General features: G+C 37.7%; 1 protein-coding gene across 1 annotated transcript in view; it reads right to left on the bottom strand.

Moving 5' to 3' along the window:
* Nucleotides 1-18,351, bottom strand: part of ABCC9 (ATP binding cassette subfamily C member 9) — a 150,182-nt gene extending 131,831 nt beyond the window's left edge. Inside the window, exons 1-4 of the mRNA XM_022577748.2 lie at nucleotides 18,290-18,351; nucleotides 16,795-16,956; nucleotides 13,867-14,008; nucleotides 8,905-9,026 (exon numbers count right to left, since the gene is read on the bottom strand). Of these exons, the coding sequence (XP_022433456.1) occupies nucleotides 8,905-9,026; nucleotides 13,867-14,008; nucleotides 16,795-16,936 (406 nt within the window). The 5' untranslated portion in view covers nucleotides 16,937-16,956; nucleotides 18,290-18,351. The remainder of the gene's footprint in view (nucleotides 1-8,904; nucleotides 9,027-13,866; nucleotides 14,009-16,794; nucleotides 16,957-18,289) is intronic.
* Nucleotides 18,352-24,958: the final 6,607 nt, after the last annotated feature.

Here is a 24,958-nt window from a genome sequence, read left to right on the forward strand (position 1 = left end):
GAAAACAAGAAGCATTAGAAACCCGGAGTGGTTATATTAGTATCAGATAAAATAGACTTCAAGACAGAGTATTATCAGAAAATTTTTAACTTTTAATTATGATAACTGTATCATTTTTCATAAAGACAATAAAAAATACACATATGCCTAATGAAGATTTAGAAAGTCTGAACATTATCAACCACCTTGAACTACTTTATATGTATAAGATTGATATTTAATATTATAAAAATACACCACCTCTTCAAAATCTACATTATTGTTAAATTCACAAGGTACTCGTACACACTATATACTCACTCAGAAAACAAGAAGCAATAAATTGAAAATAATGGAAATCATATAAAGAATGTTCTCTGATCACGATGAAGTTAAATTAAAAATCAAGAACAATAAGCATACTGACTTTTCTATTGCTGTTTAGCAAATTATGATAGGTTTAGAAATTTAAAACAACACACATTTATTATCTCACAGTTTCTGTGAATCAAGGCTGCAATCCAGGTGTGGACTAGGGCTACAGTCTCAACAGATTTGGTATCTTCATCTTTGCCAAACCTTATTGGCTGGAAGCAAGTCAAGGTCCACTCACACTCAAGTCAAAGGTCCACTCACACTCAAGTCAAGGTCCACTCACACTCAAGTCACAGGTCCACTCACACTCAAGTCAAGGTCCACTCACACTCAAGTCACAGGTCCACTCATACTCAAGTCAAGGTCCACTCACACTCAAGTCAAGGTCCACTCACACTCAAGTCAAGGTCCACTCACACTCAAGTCACAGGTCCACGCACACTCAAGTCAAGGTCCACTCACACTCAAGTCACAGGTCCACTCACACTCAAGTCACTCAAGGTCCACTCACACTCAAGTCACAGGTCCACTCACACTCAAGTCAAGGTCCACTCACACTCAAGTCAAGGTCCACTCACACTCAAGTCACAGGTCCACTCACACTCAAGTCACAGGTCCACTCACACTCAAGTCACTCAAGGTCCACTCACACTCAAGTCACAGGTCCACTCACACTCAAGTCAAGGTCCACTCACACTCAAGTCACAGGTCCACTCACACTCAAGTCAAGGTCCACTCACACTCAAGTCAAGGTCCACTCACACTCAAGTCACAGGTCCACTCACACTCAAGTCAAGGTCCACTCACACTCAAGTCACAGGTCCACTCACACTCAAGTCAAGGTCCACTCACACTCAAGTCAAGGTCCACTCACACTCAAGTCAAGGTCCACTGACACTCAAGTCAAGGTCCACTCACACTCAAGTCACAGGTCCACTCACACTCAAGTCAAGGTCCACTCACACTCAAGTCAAGGTCCACTGACACTCAAGTCAAGGTCCACTCACACTCAAGTCAAGGTCCACTCACACTCAAGTCACAGGTCCACTCACACTCAAGTCAAGGTCCACTCACACTCAAGTCACAGGTCCACTCACACTCAAGTCACAGGTCCACTCACACTCAAGTCACAGGTCCACTCACACTCAAGTCAAGGTCCACTCACACTCAAGTCACAGGTCCACTCACACTCAAGTCAAGGTCCACTCACACTCAAGTCAAGGTCCACTCACACTCAAGTCACAGGTCCACTCACACTCAAGTCAAGGTCCACTCACACTCAAGTCAAGGTCCACTCACACTCAAGTCACAGGTCCACTCACACTCAAGTCAAGGTCCACTCACACTCAAGTCACAGGTCCACTCACACTCAAGTCACAGGTCCACTCACACTCAAGTCAAGGTCCACTCACACTCAAGTCACAGGTCCACTCACACTCAAGTCAAGGTCCACTCACACTCAAGTCAAGGTCCACTCACACTCAAGTCACAGGTCCACTCACACTCAAGTCAAGGTCCACTCACACTCAAGTCACAGGTCCACTCACACTCAAGTCACAGGTCCACTCACACTCAAGTCAAGGTCCACTCACACTCAAGTCACAGGTCCACTCACACTCAAGTCACAGGTCCACTCACACTCAAGTCAAGGTCCACTCACACTCAAGTCACAGGTCCACTCACACTCAAGTCAAGGTCCACTCACACTCAAGTCAAGGTCCACTCACACTCAAGTCACAGGTCCACTCACACTCAAGTCAAGGTCCACTCACACTCAAGTCAAGGTCCACTCACACTCAAGTCACAGGTCCACTCACACTCAAGTCAAGGTCCACTCACACTCAAGTCACAGGTCCACTCACACTCAAGTCACAGGTCCACTCACACTCAAGTCACAGGTCCACTCACACTCAAGTCAAGGTCCACTCACACTCAAGTCACAGGTCCACTCACACTCAAGTCAAGGTCCACTCACACTCAAGTCAAGGTCCACTCACACTCAAGTCACAGGTCCACTCACACTCAAGTCAAGGTCCACTCACACTCAAATCAAGGTCCACTCACACTCAAGTCACAGGTCCACTCACACTCAAGTCAAGGTCCACTCACACTCAAGTCACAGGTCCACGCACACTCAAGTCAAGGTCCACTCACACTCAAGTCACAGGTCCACTCACACTCAAGTCACAGGTCCACTCACACTCAAGTCACAGGTCCACTCACACTCAAGTCAAGGTCCACTCACACTCAAGTCACAGGTCCACTCACACTCAAGTCAAGGTCCACTCACACTCAAGTCAAGGTCCACTCACACTCAAGTCACAGGTCCACTCACACTCAAGTCAAGGTCCACTCACACTCAAGTCAAGGTCCACTCACACTCAAGTCACAGGTCCACTCACACTCAAGTCAAGGTCCACTCACACTCAAGTCACAGGTCCACGCACACTCAAGTCAAGGTCCACTCACACTCAAGTCAAGGTCCACTCACACTCAAGTCACAGGTCCACTCACACTCAAGTCAAGGTCCACTCACACTCAAGTCAAGGTCCACTGACACTCAAGTCAAGGTCCACTCACACTCAAGTCAAGGTCCACTCACACTCAAGTCACAGGTCCACTCACACTCAAGTCAAGGTCCACTCACACTCAAGTCAAGGTCCACTGACACTCAAGTCAAGGTCCACTCACACTCAAGTCACAGGTCCACTCACACTCAAGTCAAGGTCCACTCACACTCAAGTCACAGGTCCACTCACACTCAAGTCAAGGTCCACTCACACTCAAGTCACAGGTCCACGCACACTCAAGTCACAGGTCCACGCACACTCAAAGTATACAGAGTGTGAACACCAGGCAGAGATAATGGAGGTAACCTTTGGATTTTTCCACACACTAGGATATCTAGACATCTCCAAATATTTGGAAATTAAACAATATGCAAGAGGGAGGAGATATGGGGATATATGTATATGTATAGCCAATTCACTTTGTTATAAAGCAGAAACTGACACACCATTGTAAAGCAATTATACTCCAATAAAGATGTAAAACAAATACATTTCTAATTAACCACATGTTAAAAAAGAAATCACTAGGGAAATTAGAAAACATTTCAACTAAGTTATAAGGAAAATACTACAGATTAAAAAATTAAGAATTGCAACTAAAATAATACTTAGAGGAAAATTTATGGCTTTAGATATTTATTTTAGAAAAAATTAGGTCCAAAATCAATGACCTAAGCTTCCACCTTAAAAGCTAAGGAAATAACAATGAACAAAATAAAAAGATGAGAGATAACTGTAAAAGGCAATAAAATAGAAAATGAATAACTGAGAAAATGAACAAATCCAACAAGGTTGATTTTTTTGAAAAGATCAAGAAAATTCATAAGTCCCCAGCTAGGCTGATCAGGAAAACAACACAGATTTACCAATATTAGGAATAAAAGAAGAGTTATCCCTACATATCCTATGTACTTAAAAAGTATGATCAGGGAATATCCTGAACAACTTTTATGACAATAAATCCAAAAACTTAGATGAAATAGAAATTTTCTCTATATGTGGAATCTAAAAGGAAAAGATACAAATGAACTTATTTACAAAACAAAAACAGACTCATAGACTTAGAGAATGAACTTATGGTCACCAGGGGGGAAGGATGAGGGGGAGGAATAGTTAGGGAGTTTGGGACTGACATGTACACACTGCTATATTTAAGGTGGATAACCAACGAGGGCCTCCCGTAAAGCACAGGGAACTCTTCTCAATATTATCTAACAACCTAAATGGGAAAAGAACTTGAAAAAGAATAGATACATGTATATGTATAACTGAATCACTTTGCTGTGCACCTGAGACTATCAACTATCCCAACATCGTTAATCAACCCTACTCCAAAATAAAATAAAAAGTTAAGAAAATAAAGATAACTTCCCTTGAATCTAAAAAAAAAGTAAAATAAAAATAAGCTTCTGTAATTTCAGAAAACAAAGGAAAATTTCTCAAAAACTATAACTGCCAAAACTGCCATAAGAAGAAACAGATACTCTGAAGAGTCGATAATAAAGAAATAAATTCATAATTGAAAATCCCTCCTTAGTTAAAACTCCAGGTCCAGATGACTTCACTGGTGAATTCTACTGAACATTTAAGAAAGAAATGAAATTAATCTCACACAATGTCCTTCAGAAAACAGAGAAATAGAGAACATTTTCCAATTCATCTGTGTATCCCAGCATATAAAAGCCTGACAAAGCTATTGTGAGAAAAAAAAAAAAAAAAAAAACCCAGACCAATATCCCTTACAATAAATGTAAAAAACCCTAACAAACACTAGCAATATGTAGCATGGATAACGAATCATGACAATGTATGGCTTAGCCCAGTATGCTCGGTTACTTTATCATTTGAAAAACCAATCAGTGTACATCAGCAGAAACAAGAGAAATATAATTGCTACAAGTGATGCAGAAAAAAAGTCTTTCAATAAAATTCAACATTTATCATGACTAAAAAAAAGAAACCCTTGAGAAAGCAAAGCTTTGCATAGAAAAAAACTTACTTGATAAGGTCTTATATAAAAAGCCTAGGGCTTCCCTGGTGGCGCAATGGTTGAGAGTCCACCTGCCGATGCAGGGGACACGGGTTCGTGCCCCGGTCCGGGAAGATCCCACATGCCGCGGAGCGGCTAGGCCAGTGAGCCATGGCCGCTGAGCCTGCGCGTCCGGAGCCTGTGCTCCGCAGTGGGAGAGGCCACAACAGTGAGAGGCCCGCGTACCGCAAAAAAAAAAAAAAAAAAAAAAAAAAAAAAAGAAAAAGCCTATAATCAATTTTATAATTAAGTATGAAAGATTATATTCCCCTAACATCAGGAGCTAGATAAGGATTTCACTCTCACCATGTCTATTCTGCATCTTACTGGAAGTTCTACGTAGTGCAATATAGCAAGAAAAAGAAAAAAAAAGCATAAAGTTTGAAAAGAAACAAGTATAACTGTCTCTACTTTCAGATGGTATGTTTGTTTATATAGAAAATCCCAAAAAACTTACAGAGCAATAATTAAAAGTGATGAGTGAATTTCCAAGGTAGCAAGATACAAGGTCAATATAAAAAACCTGTTGTACTTTACACACTGGCAGAAACAATTGGAAAATAAAATTTTAAACACACTTCCATTTATAACAGCAGTGGTAAAACAAAAAAGCTAATAATAATTTTAACGAGACATGAAAGATCTCTACATCTCTATAAAATATTGCTACAGGAAATGAAAGGAGACCTAAAAAAGTAAAGAATGAATTGTGAGACTCAACATTTTTAAGATGTCAGTTCTCCCCCAAATTGTTCTGTACATTCAGGGCGATCCCTATCATAAGCCCCCCAAGGAATTTTTTTTTAAAGTAGGAACTGACGACCTGATTCTAACCGGTATATGGTAATAAAAAAGAACTAAAGTATCCAAAACAGTCTTGGGAGAAAAACAAAGAAAACAAGCTGTATGATCGTAATACATGACTTCAAGACCTCCAAAGCTACAGTAATCAAGACAGAATAGTGATGGCATAAAAATCCATGACTGTATCAAAGGAATGGAGAATATAGAGCCAAGAAATAGATCATACTTAAAGTCATTTGCTTTAATTTTTTCAAAGTTCCCCAAGCAATCCAATGAGAAACGGAAAGTCTATTCCACAAATGGTGCTCAAACACAGCTATACATTTGGAAAAAAAAGAACCTTGACACCAACCTCATATACCATACACACAACCAATTTTAAATGGATCACAGTCCTAAAAATAAAAACTGAAAGTATAAAGCTTCTTAAAAAACCCAGGAGAATATGAGGGAAACATATTTTGAAGGAAGGCAAAGATTTAAGACACAGAGAGCAATAACTATACACGAAAAAATAATAAATTATACTACATTAAAATTAAAATCTGTTCATCAAAAGACCCTGTTAAGTAAATGAGTTTGCAAGCCACAGACTGGGAGGGAAATATTCTCAAAACATGTGTCTGATGACATGCTAGTGTCTAGTATATACAAACTACTCCTACAACTCAATAATAAAAATGCAGTCCAATAAAAAGTGGGCAGGAGATATGAATATGCACTTCACAAAAATAACAAATGGCCAATAAACTCATCAAAAGTGTTCAACATCATTAGTCATCAGGGAAATGCAAATTAAAACCACAGTGTGTTATTAGTACACACCCACCAGCATGGCTAAATTAGAAAATCAAGATCTTCAAACGGATGTGAAACTGGAATTCCCACACACTGTTAGTAAGCATGTAAAATAAACCACTTTGAGAAAAAATCTTGTGGTTTCTTACAAATATAAACATTTATGTACCTACCCTATGACCCAGCAATTTCATTCCTAGGTATTTACCCAAGAGAAATAAAAACATACATTCACAAAAAACTTGTACATGCATGTTTATAGCAGCTTTTTTTCATGATAGCCAAAATCTGAAGACAGTCCAGGGGTCTACTGACAAGAGAATGGAAAAACTGTGGTATATTTATACAGTAGAATACAACCCAACAATCACAAAAACAAAATACTGATTGATATTACATTATGCGTGACCCTCCAAAAATCATGCTGAGGGAAAGAAGTCTTACACAGAAGAGTTTACACTGTATTATTCAATTTATGTGAAGTTCTAGAACAGGCGACTCTAATCCACGGTGAGAAAAAAATCGGTTAGATGTGCCTCTACAGAGATGAAAATGAGGATTGATTAGTAAGGGGCACAAGAAAATTTTCACGGATGCTGACAGTGTTCTAGATCATGATAGGGTTATACAGGTGTATGCATTTAACAAATTAAGATTTCTGTACTTCGGTTTGTAAATTTTATCTCACAAAAAGAACTGCAAACAAATATTTAACTTTAGCTAATAATATGCATGCTGAAATAATCAGGGAGTGATGAATAGCAACGCCTGTGACTTACTTTAAAATGCATCAAAACATTAAGATGAATTGATGGATGAATAGGGGAGTGGAAAGATGTAGATATTTGATAAAATAAATAGAAAAAAATGTATACTGAAGAATCTAGGTGGTAGAAAAATTAAGTATTCATCTAATGCTTTCAACTTTCTGTACGTTTGGTGATGTTCGTAATATAATGTTGGGACAAAATTACTAGTTCTGGGTTCTTAACATGTGTGATTCTTCTAAGTCCAAATATTTCTCTCCTAAAATAAGAAGAAAGTTAGACTAGCTTTTAACCCTATAAGTCCTTCCAGAAATATGATCAAATTGTGCCCTCTGTCTTGTATCTACATAAAAATTTAGAGCCGGATTCTGACTGCATTTCCTTCAAAATATTATTAAATTGCACATTTCCTTTCTAATTACATCTTATAACTCTTATATCCACATCAGTTTTTCAGAAACTTAATGTCAAGAGTATTGAATTCCCAATGTTATTTGTATTTTTGCTGTTGCCTTTTTTTGGCATCTACATAAGAAGATTTCCGTAATAATATCTGCCTACAATTTTATACCAAACGGCTTTCTATTAAGATAATTCTGACTTGGACAAGCCTTTTAAATTAATATTGAACCCTGACAACTTGTTTTTATTTGATTACCTTTGCTGAATCATATAATATGACGCAACACAGAATTAAATAATCAGCACGTATCACTTATTCATTTCAAATTTTAATGTCCTCTGGATAAACAAATAAAATAATATTTGTGTGGTTTAATCCTTCCTTTTCCTAACTGCTATATTCAGTAGTCAATGTCATTTTCATCAAATAACAATCAAACGAAATCCATGAACCTTAGAAAACTGTAAACATTTACTCACACAAAAACATACAACTCTGCCTACCATTTTAGAGGACACACAGTCCCCTGCAGCCCATGCATAATCCACGTTCTGTAACTTCACCTCAGCTTTCTATATGAAAGTGTACACCAAGGAATGCAAGGATGGATCACAGTATTACATGTAACTATTTGGGATGAGTTCTTTATTTCAGCATAAAGCAAAAAATAAAATTAGGAAAACTTTAGACAGCCTCTGATTTCCACAGGACAAGAAGGCAAGAGAGGCTTATAAAAAGTAATGTTAGGCAGGATGTAGATGTGAGGGGCTATGCTTTGGGGGCAGCTGCTTCTCAGGAGAGTATAGTTTTCAGCATGCAGTGAACCACACTCCACTGCAGAGAGGCCCCCGATGCCTCAAGAGCAATTCTAGGAAGAGTATGACATGCCCACAGCATCCATGAAAGACTTGGATCTTCGGAAAATGCCTCAGGCCTCCAAACCAGAGGCAGAAACACGCAGAACTAGCTGGGGTGACTTGCTCATCAGATGTCCTGAGGGGATAGAGTTTTCACAGCCTATAATAACTCAACTTACTTCATCTCCACATTTAATGGGAGACTAAAGAAGAATTCTCATGCCTTCCAATCCCTACCCTCGCTGAGAGCATTTATTATGAGGAAAAAGAAAATAGCTCTTGGGGGAAAAAACAACAATTACAACACTTGGATCATACTTACCTAAAAGTAATTTAGGAAAATTTGATGTTTCAATATTATGGTAATATACTATTGACGTTGTAGTGGCAACAAATCCCATCACGGCCGGCATGAAGAGGTGGAGATGTCGCGACTCACGCCGTCTACAGAGAGCGGGACAGTATCAGTGTCTACAGCTGATGGTTCCAGACAGCGTCACATTTTGTTTCCAACTTTTTCATTAAAACGTTCTCTCAGCAATATTTAAAATACAGAATGAGGTATTTTATATACAGAATGCTACGAGAATATATAAGGAAGATTACATTGGGAGACATGATTCTGCTGAAAAGACTTACCCTCACATGGAGGGTTGGGTAAATACAGCTAAACAAGATGTTACAGTGCTTACAACAAAAGCAAATGTATAACAATTCCTATACTGAAGGGCAGAACTGCTGAAATAATTTAACACCTGAAGCAAGTAAAAACAATCAGCTGAATATGAACTCTACTGTATGTTAAAGTACATTTATTCTTTTGATAGTTTTCCCAAACTTTATGGCCTTCAGTGGCTTCTCCATTTTCATTAATTCATTCAACACATATGTGTTTGCTGGTCCAGACACTATTAGATTGTGGGATGCAACAGTGAACAAGACAAGATATAGTGTCTGTGGTCACAAAGTCTACAGTCTATTGAGAAGAACAATAGGAAATAGGGAATTATAACACAGGTGAAGGGACTGGGAATGCATGCAAAGCTAGTGCCTGAGACAGAGAAAGCCTTGAGAAAGGAGTGACTTCTAAACTGAGACCTTAAGAAGAGGAATTGCTCCTTAGAGGAAGTAGAGGAAGACTGTTCCAGGAAGAGGGTCTAGATACATCCAAGGGTACTACTACAAGCAATTCAGTGTGGCTGCAAGAACACAAGACTTCATTCTGAGGGCAATAAAGAGCTTCAGGTGGATTGGAAATATGCCAGGACAGATGTGCATGGTAGACAGCCCTCAAGTCCATTTGTATTAATAATACCATACAGTTAAACATTTACATTTTCTCAAATTATTGAAATATATTGGTACACAAACGGTATAGAGAAGGAAGTAAATAGTTCAAGAGTGAAGGAAAGAGGAAGATTTGGGAAGGTCATTTCAGAAAAGGTATAGTTGACAATGAGAATTGAAATATAAAAAGGAAGCCACTAGTCAGGAAAGCGGTGGAAGAGCACTTAACAAACAGGGAACAGAATGTGTAAAATTCCAAGTAGTTTAATGTTCTTTAAATAGTAAGTTTGAGATCAGATGTACTATGAAAGGCATTGTATGCCATGGTAAGGAGCTAAAATCTAATCTTGCATAAAACAGAAATACTTTAACAGGAAAGTGGTAGAATAAGATTAGGGTTTTAGAGACAGATCAATCTGGTAGTAGTGTGGATGATGGAGTTGGTAGGTACTGTGTGTGTCTGAGGTGAAGAGAGAGACACAGAAGAAGGAAAGTAGTTAGTAAACTGTGGGGAGAGGCCAGGTGAGAGATGATGAAAGCCTGAGTTGAGCTTTGGCAGCAGTAACATGAAGGAGATAATACAGTCTTTTGACAGTCTTTTTCTCCCTTCTCTTTGGACCACAGTAAGCCTTAGAAGAGTCACTTTTGGAGGAGGGTAACTTAGAGGTTAGAGTGATGAGATCTTTACATGCAGAAGTAATTTGCATGTATGAGTCAGGAAGGTGTTTTGCAGGTATGTTACAGGCTTACTTTAAACCATTTCACTTATGCTCCAAAGTAACTGTAATTTAATGTTGGTAGAATAGCAAATTATGAATAGCTTTAAATGTATGTTTAAAGTCATATGTTCACTTGGAAAAGACTGTCAAAATGAACAGGACTTAGCGTTAGGGTATGAGTGTGACGGTGATGGAGATGTAGAGAACAATTCTCAGAGTGCTTGGGCAGATGGTGATAAGATTTTAAGAGGAAGAGCCCATTGGAGAGAGGAATGTGTGGATTGTGAAGGTGTCTAATAAACACGCAAAAGAAGATGCCTAAAAGGCAAGTGTATGTGGAGATCTGGAACATAATCAGGGACATTTGGAGTTATTAATACAAAGAGGGTAATGAAAATGTGATAGTACTATGACAGCGTTTAAGAGCTGGCTTAAAAACCACCCACCTCCTCCCAGAAACAGTTCAAATAATCAAAGAGAAAAAGTAGGAAATAAATAGTTCATCGTTACAGAAATTAAGAAATGCTTCTAATATTCTTTAATTATTGAAGCAAAGAAAGAATCAAAAGGCCACTTAATATTTAGAAAATTTAAAAATTAGCACACTACCCATCAAGGCCTATGAAATGTGGTCAAAACCATACCCAGAAGAAAATTATAATCTTAAACATATTCAATAAGAAATTATTATAATAAATAAATAAAGTAGTCAATTCAAGAAGTTAGAAAAAGAATAACAAACAGCAAGGGAGGCAACAATAAAGGATTAATAAAGATAGCAGAAGCTACAGTAAGGGTTATATTTACTTTATTTATTAGGAGTTTAATATGTTTCTTAACCATACTAGTATTTTTATTAAGATTTCTATCACATTGTAACTGCTCTACTTACAATGTAGTATAGTTTTTGAGTGTCCCAAAACCCTATTCTTTCCTTTAACCTCTATTATTTTTAGAGAAAAATTTGCAGACTTAAGTGTTTTGGTAGAAGCATAAATATCCCATTATAGCAGAAAATCTTTAGTCAGAAAGTTAGAGAGAAAACCAAAAACTATATAGCACAGAAAACAAAAGAACAATTTCAAAAAAAGAGAAAATGATAGAAATGAAAATCTAAATGAAAACACAATAATATTGAAGATTTTAATTTACACTTTTTGAATTTGATGGATTAAATAATATAAAAATAATGAACACACAGGACTGTAGCAATCCAATGAGTAAACTCAATAAAATTTTGTCTCCTATAAAGAATATATATTATTTAATACTCATTAATTACTTATAAAATGATGGAATATTTGACTATAATGAAGATGTTAATGTCCCAGAAGGTATTCATTTAATAAATTACATGCTCTAATAATAAACCAATCAAATCAGATTAAAGAGCAAACTGAAAATGATTCCTAGACCTAGGAGAGTATCTCCACCAGAATCACAAATTATTTAGATAGAAATAAAAAAGAGAATACTTCTTAGGAAAACCAGTGCAAAACAAGATGTTTCAAAAGAAAAATTAATAGCTTTAATACTTGTATTACTAAAAAGGAAAATCAAATATTCAATCAGGAAAGCCTGTGCATTGTTTCACTAATTATAATGGGCATTTGTGATGTTTTTGGTAAAAAACAGTTCTTAAAATTTTGTTAAAAAAAAAAAAAGAAAGAAGGAAACAAGGCATGATCAGAGGTGTCAAATATAATAAGTATGTTAAAGAGGAAAAGATGTCCATGAAGGCATCATTAATGTTCTCTGGGATACTTGTAGAAGTAGTTTCTGGAATAGGACAAGGCATGAGAGAAAGCAAACAAAATCTTTGGGTTCAGAAGTAACTGGAAGATGTCTTTTGGAGAGTCCTGGATGAAAAGGGGAAGGGGAAGAGTCTGCAGCAAAAGAATGGGAGAGGGTAGCACAAGATCAAAGGTGTATTTCTGCTTGTTTTTAGCATGGGTCTCTTATATCACCACGGCTATAAAAAAAGTTTCCGTCGTTAGCACATGTCCTCATTGTTAGCTCAGCCTCTGTCCTAAGTCTCTGACTGAATCTACACATCAACCATGAGGCTGGAAAGGAGGTCTCATCCTTGCCCACACGATGTCAAGCTTTTAGGACACATGGGACTTCCACTATATACAAGTACATAAAAACATGGAGAGTTAGCCTATATGTTAAGGGAATAAAAAAATGAAGACTAGAATTGGATATGCTAATAAAATATAATACAAAAATGCCAAAGAGTTGTAAGCAATTCTCAATAACAGCCAATAAGCTTCTAAATGCTTGGAGAGGCGACATATCTTAGGGTCTCTGATTTTCCTTTCAATCAGAAACTAACATGTGCACATATATGCAAAGAACTGTCATAAAACATTACAAAATAGATGGCTCCATGACAAAACTCTTGAAGTTTCATTCCTTGTTAACTGCGACAGAAAAACGTAAACCTCAGGAGAGGTTCTTATTCGATAAGAGGAAAATGATTTTCAAAACTTTCTGTTTTAGACTTTAAAGATCTTTTCATATCAATTCTTCAATGAAAGATATACCATTTAGTGTAATTTTGTAATCGAAATTTTCCTATTACTTGAGTTTATTTTCTGTTACTATGTGATAAAAATATTTCTCCCACATTATGTTCAAGTTCAATAGAATGCATTACATTCTAACTGCCTAATACAAACTTCTTCTTTTATAAGAATGACAAAATTCCTTCAAAAATAGGGGTTTCATGACAAATCCTGATTTTGAAATAGTTATGTGCTTTGCCTCAATTTGTAGCTGTATCCTCACTGGTTCTCAGACTCCTTTAACGCCTGCCTCATCTATCTTTGCTATTTTACAAAGTAAATTGAAATATCTGAGAACTGGGTATATATATTTATACATAAATATATAACCATTGGAGCTATATGTTAAAATAGACAATCCTTGTTGCTATTTATATCTATTTTGAAAGATAAGGTAAACGTCAAAATGTTTAAAAAGAGAGAACTTTCTGCCAGGGCTTTGTAGACAAAGGAGCGAAGAAACAGAAAGCACAGCAATGAGCACAAGCCCCAGAGATCCGAACTTGTATTATCAGACAAAGGATGCAGCACCACAAAAATACAGACAACATGCATGTTGATCGTATAAAATGGGTGACAGCTGTGGCGCCTAATAAGTTATAACCAAACAGTTAAGGCTTACTTGGTAGGTTACACTCTTAACTGCTATCCATAGCAACAGTACCCACTAGGATTGCGTAATCCCATTAACTAAGTGGAGTCACTTACGAATCTGAAACGATGCCTTCTGCTATTTCACACACATGCACAAATAGGAGGGCAAACGTAAGAATCCATCTCAGGTTGTGTCCAGGAAAATGAAGCCACGTATTGTGATGAATTTGTACTTTTGAGCTTTGACTCCCCCACCCTGAAAAAGGTAAAGAGATAAACAAAGGATCAATTAGAATCATGGAAATAATTTACATTGTGATATGCTGGGTGGCAGTGGGGTCCTGAAACCTTATTCCTTTCTAGGATAGCAATAGAAATCCTGGGCTATTTTCATTATGTTAAAAAAAAAAAAAGAACAACTTCAATTAATTTTTCCAAGACTGCCTAGGTTAACATCCTAACATTTGTTGCCTTGCTTAGGAATAACACAAACTCTGGATGACAACCTGGTTATCTCACGCTCATTAAGCTCTTACTGACAGGTCTCTGATTCACTCCAAAGAAAAATAAATTAATGATGATATTAATAAAAGCTATTTGGAGTCTCAAATCTTTCAAAAGATGGGATCTGTGGGAGGACTGACCGAAAAAAAACCCCATACTTGATGATGAAATATAGGACCCATTGGTTGAGTCAACTCTTAATCATATGCATATCATGCAAGAAAAATGATAACCTATGACCCAACTATTCAGCAGTGCTAGTGGTATTTTCTCAAAGAAAGCTAAAGTGTTGTTGATTGACAAGCTTGTAAGGAGGCTCAAGAACATTATAGGTTCACCCTTAGTTCCTCACTGAAGAAAAGAACTAGTTACCAGATTACATTTTAGTAAAAATTTTGATGGTTTCCCCTCAAAAACACAGAGTAATGTCAACTCATATAGGAGGTGCTAAGAAAGGACCCCACTCTTGTCTCTTTTGTCACCGTTATTTTCTCAATTTTTTGAATATAGAGAAACCCCATACTTCAAGAATGAATGGGGGTGTGCGCTAAAAGTACTGAAGGAAGAAATTTCTGTATTTCTGGACAAAAGGGACCCCTAAAGCATTCTTTGAAAAGAATACTGATTCATATCTTAGTTGTTCATTATTTGAAAATTAGTTACATTTCACATATTCTACTCGAATTTATGCTGTAAATTCCTGCAGGCAAACTCTGTCTTTTTTTGCAACGTTGCCATTTTCCTTATACCTGATACTTCTTTGAGATTTATGATTTCTCACTAACTGAAGGAGCCAATGTTATGGATCAGTAGTCTGCATTTTTCTCCACCATTTCCCTTTGACAATGTTAATTCCAATTCCACTTGATTCAAATACCCTTTTGCCAGCCTCTGTGTTCCCTGCTAGAGATGCAAACAGGACTGTAATAATAATTGCTCTCAATAAGTTAACTGGATGTCAAAAAGGAATTATTAACTGTAAAACTGCAGTAAAAAACAATGTTCTACTTTTGGCCAAAGGGCATTCTAAATGTCCTACAAATGCCACCACACATACAACAAGAAGTCCTGGTCCCAATATATTTAATGTCTATGCATTTGTTTGACATGAATAACTATGTACCAAGAGTTATGTTGGCCTCTGCATAATATATGTCATATAACAGAAATCCTTTGGTCACTTTTAGAATGATAGGTACATAGTAATCCCTCAATTAAGACTTGTTCAATGAAGAAATAAAAGCTTACAAATTATTTTTAAACATTTCTTTAAAGCGGATCCTTAAATTATGCTTGCTTGCTTTTTTTTTTTTTTTTTTTCTTTTTTGCGGTATGCAGGCCTCTCACTGTTGTGGCTTCTCCCGTTGCGGAGCACAGGCTCTGGACACGCAGGCTCAGCGGCCATGGCTCACGGGCCCAGCCGCTCTGCAGCATGTGGGATCTTCCCGGACCAGGGCACGAACCCGCATCCCCTGCATCGGCAGGCGGACTCTCAACCACTGTGCCATCAGGGAAGCCCCTATGCTTGCTTTCTTAACAAAACAGTCTTGATTGTTTTCTCATTTATTTTTATGAGCAAAATCATGCATGGAAATATTAAGTACCAAATTCAAAATAGTGGTTACCTCTTTTGAAAGGACAGGAACATAGGATGCAGGAAGAGTAAGAGGATCAGGACATGGTATTCATACTTTTAGATTCCTTAAAGTGAGCGTGGTAAAGTCAATAAATGTTTATTACATTAACCTCTGTCATTTTTATATATGAAAAATATTTTATAATTTTAAAAGGTCTATTTTGGTTATTTTGGAAAAGTTATACAAATTATACATAGTTGCTCTAAATAATTGTATTTTGTGTGGACATATATATATATATATATATGTAAACTGCAAAATAATAGGGAAAACTATATTTTTACCTTCTTCCTAAATAGTTTGCACATGTACTCTTTCTACCTGAAACACACCCTATTTTTTACTTGCACGCTCTGTATCTTTCAAGTCCCCAAACATGTCACTCTATGCATTGTCCCCACCAGCCCCAAAGAGAGTTAGTTGCTCTGGCAGGCAAACGCCCAGGATAATTTGTTCCCGTATCTGTAAATGCGCTTACAAGGTGGTGTTGGCATTTCTCTTCACTTTCTGACACACTTGTTTCACTGGAAAATTCCTGTGAATATTCCAGGCAAGTACTGTGTTTTACCCATTTTTCATTCTCTTCACCTAGCACAAAGCAAGCACTCACCAAATACTTTTGATCTATCTCATATAATTCTCTTTTCCTCTTTTTAAAAAACTGCTGCTACTTGAAGTCCATTTCTAAGAAGGTATGTGACTTCTACTTTATCTATAGAATATCAAACGCCAAAAACGTAAGTAATTGGAAAACGAAATACTTGCTTGTTCTTTTCCCACAGACTTACATGCTAGTTCTTGTGCTGGAGAAATTACATCAACATTATACCAAATCTCAGCCATTAACAAGACTCTTCTTATAAACGCTAGGTGATGAACTGTAGGACAGTAGGTTACTTACCAATAAACAATATTGGAAAAGTGATAAACAACAGGAAGACGTGAGGGACCAGGTTGAGGGCATCCACAAAACAGGGATTTTGTAACACACCATCATAGATATTATATGAAGAAATATTGTTACCACAGAATGAAAGGCTCATTTCTTCTTATATAGTTTACTCTAAAAGGGAGACAAAGGAGGAAAAGCCTCTTATTATGAAATTCTCCTTCATTAAATTATAGACTTAAAGAGGTGTTATATCATAAAATTAACCCCCTTTATCTTTGCAGTTGAGGAAGTAGAAAACTCTATGCCAAAGTTATTCAAGATTTACTTATAAAGGCCTTATACCTTCCATAAGATCCACTTTTCAATAGGTTTTTTATCTAGATTAAAATATTCCATTTTAACTTGGAAAATACATAATAATTGATATCTACCAATAGTGGTAGCTCAAAGGAGTGTTTGTCTAAATAATCAAAAACCAAAAATGGTTGTTTATCAAGAAAAAGGGGGAAAAATGAAACTGACTGAAAAGTCAAAATGGTATAATATCAAATCCTTTCCCATGGTTATTCATTGAAAATGCGTTCACAAACAACTTCAGCTGGACACAATTTACTGCAACATTTCATCCATTGCAGGAAATAGTAATACAAAGAGACCAACTGGGAGGCAACCAGCACACAGCCTTTTTCTGAACAATAGAAAAATCAAGCGTTTAAGACTAATTAAATATAATTCAAGTGACAAGTTAATGAAACTACTCAGGTCAAAGGGTCACAGCCTATTCTTACATGAAATGCACCCTACTCAAGTTTTGAAACAAAGGATGTCTTTTTATTGGAAAGCTCTATTCCATTAGAGGAGAAGTGGACAAGCTTAGAGAAGAAGCAGAGGTCAAGATGACACACGGTTTTCTTAGCCATTGTTGGGATTCTGGCTTCTACTCTGAATGAAATGGAGCCACTGAGAGGGTGGACATCAGAGGAGTGACAAGCTCTGACTTACAACATTTTCAATGAATTCTTACTGCTGTGCCGAAACATGGTCTAAGAGCGAGGGTCTATTTCATCAAATGTGAAATGCCAGCAAGACTTTTAGCATTCGGAAAATTTCTTTTATAATGTCTACTATTTATTTAGCACCTACTAAATTCTGGGAACTTTGCATACATTATTTAAGCCCTCAGAACAATGAAGAAATGTTTGTGGAGCTCTTCATATTTTACAGAGGATGCTATTGGTGTTCAGAGAGGTTCAATAACTTGCCAACCAGTAGAGTAGCCAGAATCCACAGACACGTGTCTGACTATAAACTATGTTCATCCCACTCCATCACATAGCTTCCAACCTATTTTTTTAAAGCAATCTCTTATCTATTCATATTAAAATAAGCAGCAGTTTAAGCTTTCAACCTCACTGGACTTTGTTTCTTTTCCATAATTATGTCACCTTGGATTCTGAGTTAGGTTATTCAAGCTTGGCAAAGGTTTAGATAACTAAAATAGTACCTTTTCTCTCTTCCCTTTCATTGATAATTGATTTAGTAATGGTCATGAATCATATTTTTTCCTAGAAAAAAACAAAATGTGTTATACAGAAAAGACTGGCAACAGTAGGCAAACTATTGGAGAAATCAAATTTTAAACAAAAATTTTACAAAACATATGAATAGAACAACTAGTTAGAAAGTCTGTGTATTAACAGTCTGCAAGTGGTCATATGGAATTCCTCTCATATTATTTCTGGTAACACTTTTTTTCTTATGTTCTCTAGTCAAGACCTTTTTTCATCTTTTCAAAAAAAATGTTATATTTTTTTAAAAACTCAAGATGAAGTTATATACTTGCCAAATCCTTATCAACTGTTAAGGTTCTAAGCTAGATAAGGGAATTTTTAAAAGGACTTGAGATTTTTAAACTAGCAGTAAAAAGGAAGTTCTGAGTTTATAATTGTATGTTAGATGTATTTCTGGTAAAAATGAAGAAAACAGGAACTGAAAAATAATAGCTTGTAATGGAATTTTTAAGACTACATCCTTTACTTAATAGAAGTGATAAAAGGAAACTTTAAGTTCTCTTAATTGAAAGACATGTATAAACTGTTTCCTAGAACAAACCGGAAAATAATTTTTACTTTAGCTAGTTTTATAATCTTATCAAAAGTTATAGTATTCCAATTGGCTACATTTATAAACCTTGATATTTCATCATGATCACTGAGCCAGATGCTAAAATATAATCTGAATTTGCAAAACATATATATACTTCATTAACGATAAGCACTGCCTGCCTGGTATTTAATCAATCCTGAAACCTACCAATTAAGTAATCTTTGGATATGTAACTGTGGAAAGAAAACATTTGAAAAGTACAACAACTTGAAAAAGTCAAAGAATATTTTTAGCCATGCACTTGATGTCTGGGACTTTAGGCCATTAATTAATTAAGTGTAAAAATACTTCTTGATGCTGACCATGCACTGGGCACTAGGAGTTCAGCAGTGAACATAACAGAAACAGTCCCTGTGGTCTTAGGCTATATAAATCAGACTAGATTAATCCCAAACATTCTTGGTATAATGTAAAGGTATCCCAAACATTCTTGGTATAATGTAAAGGTTATGATCCAAAAGACAGGGAAATATACAATGACATAATGGCACTAAAATGCATACTTCATACTGGTAAAGTAAAAACTTTAGAATGACGTTTTTCTACCATTATCTTAACCTCACATTTCCCCTTGGCTCCCAGCCTGTTCACTGTCTCTCTCTGCATCCCTCCTTTTGCTTTTTCTTCTGCCTCTTCCTCTATCCTTTTCCCCATACCCCTTAGCCTTCTCCTCCCCAACACCCAGCCTGTATGCAGCACATTCTAATAACCAGCCCTTACTACAACCCAACACGGACAAAAAGAGGGGAAAAGTAAACTTATTGCAGATCTGTTGACATTGTTTGTGTTCACCTGAGGCGTTTTATTCAATCAGGATTTTTCATCTAATTCTTAAATCTCCAATTGTCATTCAGGGTTTCCCTCCCAGAACCCAAGTTAAGTTGGGAATGCTTTGGGAAGGGTATAAATTGCTGCTCTTGCTGGATAAATGCTGTCACATGACACCTACAGCCCCACCCCTTCTGGAGCTGTCTAGTTCAGCCAACACTGACAGAGGCCCCAGCATCCAGGGGGAGGGAGAGGGAAGGAGGCCAGATAGGAAGATATGACATTTTTCTCCCCATAAGCATAAACCCACAGAAAGATGTTCAACTGTTTATGATAGCTGATAGGGTTGGAGAATTTGACTGAATGAACTTTAAAGACAAACACCAAAAGTGAAACTTCGATTCTAGGGACGGTCTGTAGAGTAGAAAACGTAAAACAAAAATATTCCTTGATGACCAAACATATGATTTCATGGCAAGAATACTACCCTCAGTATTCTTATGCCTTGAAATATATTGGGTGAAGTTCCACACCCTCAGGATTTAGAACATTTGGATTCAGTTGATGAATATAAAGTAAATAAGTGAAAACTAGCACTCTTTTCTGTTCACCCAGCAGACAGTGTCAGTTCTGATGGAACAGCAATCCCAGAGAATTTAACATGCTGGAAACACCTGAAGAAAACATGCTAAATGCAATATAAAAAGCTTGCATTCTCACACACAAAATAACTCATTCTTCAGTTATTCAGAGATTAACCAAATTATGATGTGAGACACAAACACAACATTTTAAAGAACTTACTCAAGGCTTTATCATCATCTAGGGTATGCTCAGGATCAGATCACTTAGGAAAACAAATGTAATTAAGTTATTTGAAGTTATTCAGTCCATGGTTCATAAAATACGAAGTAAAAGACATCTGTCTATCTATGTATGAATGACAGATCCAAGTAGAAAATCACAAGCAAAAAAGTCCCGACTTCTGATTTAATGCCTGAGCTGAAGCACCCATCGAAGTTCTACTGCATACCAAAGGAAATGTTGGAACAACTCAGCAGATAAGATTTCTTACACAGACACTCCAGTGATTCTTTTTTTTTTTTTAAATCCCACACTGGACAAATAAAGCAACAAATAAATACCTTGGGCAATCGCTTGACGCTGCTTCAAACCCCTACTGGCGCACTTGTACTACCTTCGGAACACCGGCTTCCTACACTGTCTTAAGTGTAAATTTAAAAGCAGGACGCAGAACTCCTATAAATCAAAGAGGAACACAAATTAAAGCAGATGGAAAGTTACCTCATGAACAAGACGGAAATGTCTGAGAGGGGGAAAAAAAAATGTAATAACTCCTTTCACTACATCCAGTTGGTTTAAGCAGGAGCCGACCAGAGTTTTCTAAGTAAAGCTGGAAACCTGATCTCCACGCCCTCTCTTTCCCGGCTGGGGCCCGGTCCCTTCATCCTAGAAATAGCGACGGCGAAGGCGAAGCGCCGCGAGAGTGCGCGGGAGCCTTCTGGTTGCCGAAAGATTAGATCAAAATCGACAGCTGAGAGTTTTCTGTAAAATTCTGAAACGCTATTTATGTAGAAGACACGGACTCACTTACTCCGAAGGCAGCGTTTCCTCCCCTGGCCGAAGCACGCCGGGCGCCGAGCGGATTATTTTTAGGGTAGTGGGAGATCAGCTGCTCCCTCCTATCGAGTTTCTCAACTGCACAAACTGCTCTGGGCTGGGGCGGACGCGGCGATTCCGAGGCAGGAAACTGGGAAGAAGCCCCGAGTGAACGCCGCGCCTGGGACTGGAGACCCTCCCCACCCCCGCTCGGCCCAGCTTTCCGCCGCGGAGCGGCAAACTTGGGGCGCGCGAGGCACGGATTTTACAAGTAATGTGCGTCTCCCCAATTCATTAGACGCCGAAACTTAACAATCTACGATTCCGTTATCCCCAGAGTCGAGTTTCCCAACGTTAAAACACGCAAGGTCACTTGCACTTGGAATTTTTTTTACCCCAGGCTCTGTATGCGCCCTTGTATTAACCACATAAAGAAGCGGATTTGGGGGTTTCACCATTTTCCCCCTGAGCGGACCGGGGAAAGGAAGGGCTCATTCCACACGGAGGAAACGGCTGCCAGGCTGTATCCTTGCGTGGGAATGTCTCGCTTGAGCAACGCAAGCTCAAGCCGGATAATCGCCCCAGTGCCCCGGGAAACCTGGTGACTCCTCTGGACCAGTCGCCGCGCTCCCGAAGGGCGACCTTTAACCCTTGCCCCCCGAAAGTGGGGCTTTGGCTTCCCACGGGTTTACAATCAGTTCCCCTCACGCTTGTTCCCGACCAGAGAGATCATTAAGTCTCAAGGAGATAACGTGTTTAAAATACACTCACGCCACAAGAACTCCCCAACCCGGACGCAAGCAGTAAATTTTGCCCCGGGCAACCCTCTGTAATTAACACTTGTTTTTATCAGGGGGTCAGTCAACGTGAAATAACCATTGTTTTCGTCAACTGTCCTGATCTGAGAAAGGATGGTCAGCCCAGAGGGCTGGTGCCTCCGAGGCTCTGTGCGCGACCCCCGAGGAGCACCACTCCAGGCCCGCGGGCAGCCGGAGCTGGTCCACAAACCCCAAACCCCGGCGGCCGCTCCGACTCTGGGTCGAGCCGCCCCTCGCCCTGCCAGCCCCGGGCTTTCCCCGCGGGCGCCTCCCTCTCGGAAGGTCGCTGCTTTCCCGGGTGAGGCCCGGCCTCCTCGGCCAGCGACTGAAGCCGGGAGTCGCGGCCGCTAGGGGTCTGCGGGGCCTCGTGGGGTGGCACCGGGAGGGTCCCGGAGACTCTGGGCCCGCGTACTTTGAAAACGTGGCTACTGCACCCTGGAGCTGTTTGTCGCGACGCAGGCGCAGGTAGAAAGCGCGCTTCCAGGATGGGGATGCTGGGACTGTGGCCTGAACCGTGGCGACCCCGTGAGCAAGCCAGAAGGGAGACCAGAGGCTCCCAGCGCGTCTAGGAAGAGAGAACTGGAAATAAGGGGTGCAGATAATCCCCAGATACAGACTCTGAGTGTGACCTCACAAAATCAAGTTGACTTTGATATTTCATATATAGAGATATAGATAGATATATAAGATATATATATCTAACAAATATTTATATTTGTTAGATATGTATAGCTAACAAAGATATATATATAACAAATAAGGTCATTTGTTACGATTAAAACTCATGCTTCAAAAAAAATTCTTCTTAAGTCAAACTTTGGGAAGTATGGAAAAGTATAAGGGTGACCAATATAAGCCCTCAAACTTATAAAACTACTGAAAACATTTAGTTATATTTTAACAAAAACAAAACAAGTGTAAGTGTTAAAAAGCATGGATCCAGGAGCCAGCCTGCTGTCAAATCCCGCTACCCTACTAGTTAGCTCAGAGACTTGGGACAAATTGTTTAATCCCTCTATCAATTTCTTCACATATTCAACGGGACGAATAAAAAAATGCATGCTTCATAGGCTTTATGTGAGGATAAATGAGGTAATCCCTTTAAAGCTCCGAGAGAGTGCCTGCCCCTTCAATAAAAGCTAAAACGTATGCTATTGTGATTATGTTTTCTATGCATATTTTATATTATTGGCAGCTGTAAAATAATTTGTCTCCTCACAGTATCTTTTAAAACAATTATTTTCTGATGGCATTTTAAAATCCTTGTAGAAATACTTTTAAATGGCTGCATCATGTTTCGTTTTGTGTCTATACCATAATTTTAAATCCATTTTCTTATTGTTGGTCAGAAAGTTGCCAGATTTTCAGTACCGTGGTTAATACTATGATGAACTTATTAATAAAAGTTTTTTTTTTTGTAGCAGATAGTTTCTTTAAGATACATTCTCAGAAAAGTAATTACTGGATCAAAAGTAGTAAATATTTTTAAAGCTGTAGATACAGAATGCATAACTACCTTTAGTTTGTGTAAACTCTCTCCAAACTCTACGAGATGACTTATTACACTTACACCCAAACCAGCAATGAATCTTCTTAACGTTTTAAAAAATCTTGTAATTTCACACATAACATGTTATTAACATCCAACGTTTTTCAAATGTTCATAAACTTTTGTATTCCCTCTATTAGGATCAGCTTGTTCACATACTTGTTCATCTAATGGGTTTTAACGAAGTTCCTATCATTTGCATAAACTTATAATAAGAGAGGGACATTAATCCTGTTTCATATTTAGGACTAATATTTTTCCAATTTGTCATTGAAAAATGATGGTAGTTCTACCTTTACAAAAAATAAAAATAATTGTTTTTATACATTCTATACAGATTTATTAGAGCACACACCATGTGCTAGATCATGTGCGCACGGAGGTCCGTGATGAGTCTGACCTGCAGGGTCTTTGCTTTCCTGGTGCTTCTTCCTAAAGGAAAGTTTACTTTGGCAAATCTGGTGCTTTTTACCACTGCATTGTATTCCAGTGCTTTAGTTAATAAATATTGACCTTCATTTATATTTTTTCAAGGTTTTTTAAGATTTGATTCCGGAATTTTTTTGGGCATATGCCATGGGATAAGAACCTAAATTCATATTTTATTTGTTACACCAACACCATTTACTGAATAATCTTTTTCCTTTGCCCTGATGTGTTATGCAACCTTTGTCATATATATATATATATATATAATTATTTTATAATAAGATCTGTTTCTGAGCTACTTGTTCTGTTCAATTAATCTGTTTTTCAGTTTTTTCTATTACTATGATCAGATGGATATGATTATTATAGCTTTAAAGTATATTTTAACTGTGGTAGTGCCAGTCCTCTGTTTACTCTTTCCAAAATTTTCTTAGCTACTCTCTTTTGGAGATTTTATTGGAGTTTCGTTAAATCTAGGAATTAATTTATAAAGAAATGTCATGTTTTTAGTGTTCTGTCTTTTCCATTTAACTCTTCTTTTTATCTTGATATTAAATTTATATAGTTCTGTACATTTCTTGTAATGATTGGTCACACAAATTCTACATATTTGTTTTCATATTTTATACTGCTATTAAGAATACACTATTTTTTATGTTTTCAAGCTGATTATATATTTATCTTATATCCAGCCACTTTATTAAACTTTCTCAATAATCCCAGTATTGTTTTGCCATATCACCTTGACTTTCCAGAAAATATGACTTTTATCTACAGATAGTGGTATACTTGTGTTATGCACTGCATGTTTGTGTCCCCCCCC

This window comes from Delphinapterus leucas, chromosome 11 (assembly GCF_059928025.1).
Source record: "Delphinapterus leucas isolate spDelLeu-1000000601 "Yukka" chromosome 11, BTC_Dleu_Yukka2, whole genome shotgun sequence".
NCBI classification, from domain to species: domain Eukaryota; kingdom Metazoa; phylum Chordata; class Mammalia; order Artiodactyla; family Monodontidae; genus Delphinapterus; species Delphinapterus leucas.